The sequence below is a fragment of the Amblyomma americanum genome, chromosome 3 (assembly GCF_052857255.1).
Source record: "Amblyomma americanum isolate KBUSLIRL-KWMA chromosome 3, ASM5285725v1, whole genome shotgun sequence".
Lineage (NCBI taxonomy): Eukaryota > Metazoa > Arthropoda > Arachnida > Ixodida > Ixodidae > Amblyomma > Amblyomma americanum.
This window is the reverse complement of record NC_135499.1, coordinates 181,184,531-181,193,707: the sequence shown is the minus strand read 5'-3', so window position 1 is coordinate 181,193,707 and position 9,177 is coordinate 181,184,531. Positions and strand designations below refer to the sequence as shown.

Genomic DNA, 9,177 nt, shown 5'->3' with positions numbered 1-9,177 from the left:
AAAATCAAACCGGTGGTGATTCCATACACCCACAAAGTGGCTCATAATCTTAAGCGTGTTGCTGCAAAATACAATGTACCAGTGGTCTTCTCTGCACCCAGAAAACTTGCGTCGCTGTGTCGAAAGATTGGAAATCATGATGCCAAATCAACAGAATGTGAAATTAAGCATGTAAACCCGTTTCTGAAATGCGCTGTGGGGGTGGTTTATAGCATCCCGCTGACCTGTGGAAAGGTGTACATCGGCCAGACAGGCCGATGTATTAATGCATGTTTAACCGAGCACAAACGATCACTAAGAGTTGGTACCGGGTCACATTTGCCGCATCACTGCAAGGACTGCGGCAAAGAAGAGAAGAAGAATTGCCAACCAAAGCTCTAGGAAACTCAAATTCTTTGCAGAAGTAAAGATAAGACTGCCCGAGAACTGCTAGAAGCCCACCGGATTAAAAAAGGCGGGAGTTCCTGCATCAGCACCCCATCGCTAGTCATACATAAGAATGAGTGTATTTTTAGATAAGTTTAGAAAGATTTGAGTCACTTTTGTTCCCTACAATGCAGTATCCATACCATCGCCAGTATCTTTTACCCTTTGCTTGTGTTTTTTTTCCGTCACCCCTACCTCTTGGCTATAAATAAGCCGTGCGTGTATCCAATAAACAGTTCCAAGTAGCGCCTGTGTCGTGTCCGTCTTTGCCTATGTGCCGTGTCTTTCGTGCGCTTCATCCACTCAAGCTATGAACCAACTTGCCCAAGAACGTGTTCTACTATAAGGTATAGGCCATTGACGTTACGAAGTATGTTCATTCAAAGTCTTCTAATTCTCATTTATAATCCGTCTGACGTATGCTTATAATCTGTTATGGCAAATGCTTGACCTTAAAGTATTTAAAGAAGGTTTCTGCAGTGCAGTCATGAAACAGTAAATTTTCAGTAGCTCGTACTGCTCATTTACTGTGAATATCAATTTTTTTCTTTGGCTTTCTCAGGGGCAGTGCCCCATACAAGACGCACTGTTAGTAAGCATAAACAAACCGACAATAATTTTTCCTGTTGCAGGACTACTCTCTAGACTTACCCGAAATGTATTACCATACGACCAATATGATAGGCCCATAATAACAGATGCGGGATGCGAAATTTACAGAATCGATTTCGGAAAAAACACCGCAAGAAGACGAGGGACGTAGAAAGAATGGACAGCACAAGAGGTACTGGACAGGTCCTCCCGAAATATGAAATTTTGCAATGTGCGCTAATTCGTGGGTGGGTTTCTGTCAGCGCTGTCCGTTGGGAGTGCGAAGTGGCATCTGCAGCGGCAGCGTCTTTTGCGGCGTTCGGCTTCCGAAAACAAGGACTCGCAGACCTAATCCAGAACGCAGGAGCCATGTTTCAATGGAGGCGAATTGGGAAAGGCACCTCTCTTGATATGTGATGCCAGTGCTCGTTAAATAACTCCAAGACGACGAAATTAATCCGAAACCTCCCACTGTGACACCTAAGCCTCGGTTCCACCTTTCATTCGCTCCTTCGTCCTTGAACTGATGTCACTGTTGATGGTTGTGCCAAACGAAAGTTACTACCCTTTTCCTTTCCTTTCAGTTCCGAGTGTAGCGACAAAAACACAACAAGCGCGTCAGTTGGGTTTTTAGCCAATAGAGGCTATCGCTGTAAATTGAAGCGCAACGTAGGGTGCGTAGTATGCCTGTATTCCAAATACTTCTTTATAGGCCATGATCATTACTGCCACATGCAATGTCCCGAGCACCCAAAAGAACGAAACAAACAGGGCTGGTGGTGTGGAACTTAGGATGAATGACTGCAAGGACAGAAGACAGGAGCGTCGATCTCTTTGAAACGGGGTGGTGCCAGTTGCCACCTGCTCGGATTTTTATTTTCCTACATTTTCTTTACATTTATTTAATGGTGTTATAAGTTGGTTTATATGTTCGCCATTTTCTTTAACAACATTTCAATCCTACACTTCTAACATTATGTCAACTCTGTTCTTGAGCTACCAATCTTCCATTGGCTTTTCGATAACTTCCCAGTTTGTTGAGCTTACTGCTGGTCGGGTAGTCGGTCAGAAACCAGACCAGGTCGCAGACGAGCAAGTGATTGCAATGCCAAAGCCAATCGCGAATGCCATGCGTGTGCTGCTTTCCAGCATGCACATGCCAGCTGCACAGAATGCACTGCAGATGCTGGATTTGTTGAATTCAGTCCTTGCAGCTGTCCAATAGCTGGCACAACGCATCCTCCAGCCTCATCCTTCCGAGAAGAAGTCCGATACTTACGTTGTCATCAAGTTTATCAGCCTAAACGGCAAGCAGCCCTTCTTGGCTCTGAAACGTCTGCGCTGCCTTGTGATGGAGGGCCCTTGATCTGTTCCACTCAGGTCGCAGCAGTCGGCAGCCCTCAAGGTGTGCAGGCTACAGCTGCGTCGGCCTGTGACTTACACTGTTTGCGTCATTCCCTGCAGTGCTTGCTACGGACCGCATTCCTCTACTTCTTCTTATTCTTTTACGCCCCCTCATCCCTCTCCCCCAATGCAGGGTAGCCAATCGGAACATTTTGCTGGTTAACCTCCTTGCCTTTTCTCTGCCACTTCCCTCTCTTTCTCTTGATAACTTCCACAGCAGATTCATTCATTGACCATTGTTATCTCTAATCAATAGGGCCTTGGGGAGAGTGAATGTGCCTGCATCGACATCCGGGTGGATACCACCACAATCGAGAACAAGATGTTTGTTTGTTTCTACAGATTTACGACACACTGCCCATGTGTCATATTCTTGGTCATAGTTCTTTTTGTCGCTGTGTCTTCAGAGACATCCTGACCTAGTTTTCAAGTATAGAGCACTGCCTTTTGAGTAATCATAGAACGATTCCTTCCTAACCTGCCTTTTCTAATTTAGGTTTACTTCAACACACCGGCTCTTTTCCACTTACCTAACCCAGTTTTTGCCTTCTGTGTTTTTTACCTGCCGTTTAAAGATCTTTACATCTCAGTCCTTGTGTTCTGCATGACTCCTGGTTAGTTTCCTTGTCATGTTCCGCCATTTTGAGTCTATGCTATTAATGTAGAAGTGTTTAAATGCCTTAGCTGCCCAACTATTAGTTTTCAATTTTCTCAGTCGTTCTTCATGTAATATATTACTCTGCGCTTCCCGCGCGATGCCCAGCCCATTTCCCTCTGTTGTGTTAGTTCGTGGTTTTCCCGTGGGCACCTAGTGCTGATCTTCTAACAGCTCTCAGATTTATTTCTAATCTCGACAGAGCTCCTACCCTTAGGCACAAAACTAAATTCCCAAAACCAAGCCCGTGAACCGTTTATCCTTTCGAAACACCTCTCAGTAGTTCATATCTGATGTATCCCCATTTGACCCAGGTTACATTATCTTGGCAGCGTCCTTTTGCCCTAACATCGATCATCGGGCAGCGCGATCGTCTTGTAATCTGGTACCTTGCAAGCTTAACAGTTGGCAGCATTGTGCTACTTGCTGCTTCCGGCAGTTACCATACTTGACCCCGATTGCTAGTAACTTTCGTTCTGTGGTTATGCACCGTCTCTTGACCCAGGGGAAACACTAGCCCCCTACGGAGTCTCGCGCTTGTTATCACATGACAGGACCATTTTAAATATTATGAATATCGCGGAGCTGTATACCTTCTGGGGCTGCCTCAGCGGCCACCACTTCTGCCTAGCTCCTTCTGCTTTTCATTTCAGCTCCTGCCCCTCATGTGCTGCAATGCGAAGCGATTTGTGCAAATGGAAATATCAGACTCGTTGAGGTTTCTGTCCCACCGTTCGTCCACTTCGTCACAACAACTCTCGAATCCCCTTCTACCGCGCCCTCTTCACTGCGGCGTGCCGCTTATGGGACACCATACTCCTCGGCCTGTCTTCGTTTTTTGGCCGTTCGTACAATCACTCGTATGCGCTTTAGTTGCACTATGCACTCTTCTTCATTATTTCTGCAGTAGGTACTGCATTATAGTTTGTTGTCACCGGTGCTCACGTGATACGTACATTTAGTCGTCAAAAATAGGAAAGATGGGAGATTGGGGGGGGGGGGAGGGGGGCATTAAGATGTCTTTGCGGATAGTCGAAATTATTTCGTTTGGGCTGTTTTTTTACCTGTGAACTCTCGGTGTTCTTGCCGCTTTTTGTGATAAATGGATTGTAGAAGCGTTTTTTTTTACTTTTCTGTTTTCTTTGGTTTTGAGGTGAGTTAACCAAATGCCTTTTTGCCCCTTCGGGAACAACTTTAACGCAATCTTTTTCCCACACATGTTTATGAATACATCCATTTTTAATTTTGAGCAAACTGTGCTTGTAATCACGTCGGGATTCTTTTATACCACTTCTGTGTAGTTAAGAAGATGGCAGAGAACCATTGCCCTCTTGCACGAAGGCATGACATGTTACAGTGATGGACAATTGCGGTTGTTGAGTGTCTGGCGAGATGTGCATGCTTGTGAACGTACACACATTATTTTCCTATCTTGAAATTGCCAGAATTGTGGACACTGTTCGAAAGCCAAGCAAAACTTTATTTTTTTTTTTCACATGCGAATACAAAGCACAACTTCGCCTTAACTCTCTCTCTCTCAGGAAACGGTGCTTCTATAAAATAGTTTTAGGAGTCATCTTCAAACTGACTGCAAGTGTCTTTGTCGTATGCTGCATTTTTCAAGTCGCAGTTGTCTTCAAACTGCTCGACGCAGTGCTGCGGGACATCGTCTTTAGACTCCTTCGACGTCCACAGCATGCACTCTGTAACAGTGCCAAGAAAGCCGCATGTGAGCATCCAGTGTTGTTGTAGAGCAGCCGCAATACCATTCGATACGACGTGAAAACGCAAAGTGTTACGAACAAACTTTCAACAAAAAACACCTTTTCTTCCTGTTTCTGTACGCAAATTTCCTTGGTGTAAGAAGACAGCCCGAGGCCTGCCTGTTTTGCTAAGGTTCTCGTCCTGATACATGCTTTTCCTTTGTACCATAAGTAACAACGCCCTATAGAAAAAATACTTCACAGCTAGGGGTAGATATGAGTATTTAGCCCTATATTAAACAACCGTCATTAATGACCCAAGGAAAGTGAGAGTAGCGCAAAACGGGACAAAGGGACAGAGAAAGACAGACACAACACAGGCGCTGTGTTGTGTCTGTCTTTCTCTGTCCCTTTGTCCCGTTTTGCGCTACTCTCACTTTCCATGGATCACCGTTACCGACTCGCCCAAGTTTCTACCCTTGTAATGACCCAAAGGCAAGAATAATAATCGATCCATCCTTACGGAGGATTCCTTCATGGCGCAACACACAGCACCTTGCACATAAAGGTGCAGAGTGCTATGTATTCTCAACGTGCACATAATGGCGCAGGGATTTGATTACCAGTGCCGCCGTGTGCCCACTGGCAATACAGTATGTACGAGCTTTCTTCCGGTCTCATGGTTGACTTGTTTAGGACGAAAAGCTTGGGAAATAAGCCTGAGCCCAGCCTGAGTTGACGAAAACACTTTCTTCCATGGCGCTCTTTGGCCGCAGATGAACAAAAAAGATGATGGTGCTTCATAGCGGCTCCGGCTACTCATTCTCACTAATTCATAGAAACCACTTGGTCTGATGGTATACGGTAAACAGTTCAACATAACTGGACTCAAACACAAACAGTACACAACATATAAGTACAAGCGCAGGAGAAGTACCTTTATTCAGCTTCAACGATACGGACCAGCGGATAACGTGCCCGTCTCGCCATCCGAAGGTCCTCGATTTATTTCAATTATAACCAAATTAATAGATTTTTCTTATCCGCTCAATAGGTTTCTTTGGTTAAAAAACATATCTGAGAAATCAGATCAGTGTCCTTTTCCGGAATTTTATATTTACTCGCTTCCATCATAATTTTTCGCTCACAGTTAAAGACGGCGACGGCACCGGCTTTTTTGAGACACGGGACCCTTAACGCTATCACGGTATTAAATTCGGATAGCTTTGTGCTGGCCTAAAATAGAGGCCTTGTTGCAAGATCATCGATTGCCCCTTTTTCATTTTTGCATTGTGATTCATGTAAGTTCTTATAATGTGATTCGCGGTTATAATAAATGCCGGGTAATGTATTCCTGCTTTCTCATTACAAAACTTACACCAAGCGCCTGCCGCTATATTTACGCAGGGACGATCTGTAACATATATATGCGATAGTTTATATTGCACTGAAAAGAACTTCAGTATCACATGGTATTATTTATATATATTTTCGACACATTGATTGCAAAGCTAGCACATTTTATAACTGAGAAACTGCGTCTGTCACAATTCTGAAACGCTGGTGACCTCAGCGAGAAAATGCGCATCACTCTAAGTAAATGTAATTCAGATGCGCGGTGAATTCAAGCACCTTCTCAGATGCGCATGTCTCTTTTTTTGTACTTAAAGAAAAACTATATAACTGAACTCTTCTCAGGACTAGATTATTTCTCTTTACCTTGTACGCCGTCGAATGGAAGTTCAAAAACGGAGCACGTCTTGTAGTCCGCGTATATGAAGTTTGCGGCTTGCTCAGGGGCTCCGCCTGCGCAAAATAACCACAAGAAGCTGGTCGAATTCCCTCTGATCTTTCATGGAGTTCTTGTTTGGCGCTTAATAAATTAAGTATAAATGAAAACAACGCTGAAGCAAGAAATTGTTCTTGATTCCAATCAACAGAAAAGAGTATAAGTATGAAGTGTAGGTTGATTAGCAAAAGAACAGCGGTCTACTGAGCCACAGTTCACCTTCATCGCTTTTATACAAGCTGTGTTTCAACTCTAGCGTCTTATCTTTTTCGTGAGCAGTAACGTTACTTATGACAGATTTGCTATTATGCAGTCTTCTAAGCTCATCGGAATGAATCTTGCTGGAGAAAGAAAGGACAAAATCTTCTTTTAGAATGCCGACGTCATCTGAGATGTACCGGTATATATATGCCTGCTAAAGTTTTTTCCTTAGCTTACATTTGAAATGTTTTAAATGGTACCTCCGAAAAACGATGTAAATTTGCTCGACAAGAAGGATTTTGTTTCACAAGCGGTTTTTTCGAGCATGTGGTAACATGTCGTCCACTGTTTAGCATTCACTGCAAACGAAACTATTAAAATTTATACGCTAACACTAACCTATTACAACAGCTAGTTTAATTACAATGAGGTCAGTAGAAGCACTTGCAACCAAAGTTGCAAAATTGGGAAACTATTTCTATAAATCAGTGCTCGCTTTTATTTATGTAGGGGCCGTAGGCGAGATAAGATAAAGAAGCGAAGAAAAGTAAAAAGTCCTTTAAACTTCGCTGTGGTTGAGATGCATTTTTATTAAAGGTGGGTCATATTTACCGTCGCCGACAGTGAACACCGGCTTATTAGGTGCTGACCCAGCCCGAATGTGCAAGGTTACGTTCTTTCTGAAAAAAAGGCAAGAATGGATTAACAGCTCATAATTTTATATGTGGTGATATGTGAGTTGTCTCTACATTTTTGGTTTGGCCATCTGTGCGGAGGATTCAAACAGATTTTTGTATCCGGTGTTTGTGAATGTAACCCTTGCCCTTTGTGTCAATTTTCCATCCACAATATGCGGTCGCAGTGAGCACATTTGATTAAGCGCTTGCTTTTTAGCGTGATTAATTGCGCTTGTTTGCAGTGAGGGGGTGGAATTGAAATATAACATTGCGAGGTGACTTTGTGAGGTCGCATACATCTGTGTTTAAAAGTTTACGGAACGCAACATGAGTGAAAGAAAAAAGATTTCGTGCCCACTTTTGTCCACAGTGTGGAATAGATACGTTTAGCGAATTACGTCGTGGGCGAATTACAGGCCGCGCTAGTAACTTTCAGGCAATGCGCCCTCGATTTGAAGAAAGAAAGCAGGTTCACCTTTTGTTACCTGAGAGCTGATGCACATCATTTCCTGTTTGACGATATTGATAATCATTTTCTAGAAACCGCCATGATCTCTAGAATTGAACGTAATTTATAACCTTGTACTGTAGATCGAAGAATGGTCGCAGTGTTGTTTTGAGCTGGAGCTATGAATGGTGCTTTTTGTTGAAAAATCCCGTATCAATCACCGCCCCCCTCAGTATCGGTGTATTTCTCTCGTTGGGCGGCAAACACCAAAGGCGCGCAAAAATATGCACTTTGAAACTTCAGGGGGATGCTCGCAGCATCGTTGCAATTCTTAGGTTTCGGGAAGAAGTCTTAAAGGCAAAGATTGAATAATGGAGAGGACAGAATTTTAAAGAAGATGCCACCGAACAGCACCTTTCGCTGCCATATCCTCCAGTTTGTTTTGAGGTGTACTGTTGTATGAGCGTTTTTTTTTGTAAGCTAGTGTAAATAAATTCAGTTTTAAAATGGAAGGCAGCGATGTGGAAACGCTTCCTTTCATTGACGTTGGTAGGGTCAGTTACTGGAAGGCTAAAGCTTCCGCGAATGGGAAGATATCTTGAGACTATCATTTTACGCACCAACCGTACCCTTGGTCCCTTCCTGCAATGCTTTCTTACTGCCTCTTTACGGGAAGAAAACTTCTGTAGGGACTCCCCGAATAGCAGCTTCGTTGCGAAAAGCATAAAATATCCGTGTGAGATATAAATAGCCGAGACATGCGTAGCCAGCTTGCTCTGTTAAGGCGAATGCCTTTAATGGCGCATGCTGCGTCCGTCCGTCCGTTACGCTCTTGCAAACATGGCCTTCGAGAGCACCCGCGCGCGCTCAAAGTCCAACGAGACAAAGCTACACAGAAAAAGACATTATGCACGAGTGAATGTAGAACCCAGAGCACAAGCCGCCTAATTGTTCGCTAGAAACGAACCGCTTCCAGTAAGGCAGAACGTAGGATCTTAGCATTTACTTCTCTTTGCCGTTGGGGCCTGGCAGAATCCAGACATACGTGGCGCTTGGGCCGTTTTTGTCGAATTCCGTTCGCCTGGCGGTCACGCAGTCCAGTTTTCCGTCCTGATCAATGTCTAATATGCCAACACCATAGTCGAAATCTCTAAAGATCTGCAACGAAATAGAATTTTGCACCATGGCCATTAGATGCGACACAAAATTTTTCTTTTTGCAGCAAGGCAGGGAGAGGCGGAGAGTGTCCCTGCGCAGAGGGTGCAGGTTAAAGAAATAAAATA

General features: G+C 43.9%; 1 protein-coding gene across 3 annotated transcripts in view; it reads right to left on the bottom strand.

Annotated features, from left to right (window-relative positions):
• Positions 1 to 4,570: 4,570 nt before the first annotated feature.
• LOC144125557 (uncharacterized) overlaps positions 4,571 to 9,177 on the bottom strand; it is a 38,081-nt gene continuing 33,474 nt past the window's right edge. The window contains exons 2-5 of one of the 3 annotated variants that reach the window (XM_077659044.1): positions 8,901 to 9,052; positions 7,382 to 7,449; positions 6,499 to 6,585; positions 4,571 to 4,779 (exon numbers count right to left, since the gene is read on the bottom strand). In XM_077659044.1, the coding sequence (XP_077515170.1) occupies positions 4,643 to 4,779; positions 6,499 to 6,585; positions 7,382 to 7,449; positions 8,901 to 9,052 (444 nt within the window). In that variant the 3' untranslated portion in view covers positions 4,571 to 4,642. The remainder of the gene's footprint in view (positions 4,780 to 6,498; positions 6,586 to 7,381; positions 7,450 to 8,900; positions 9,053 to 9,177) is intronic. The other 2 variants (XM_077659043.1, XM_077659042.1) reach the window with 2 other exon arrangements.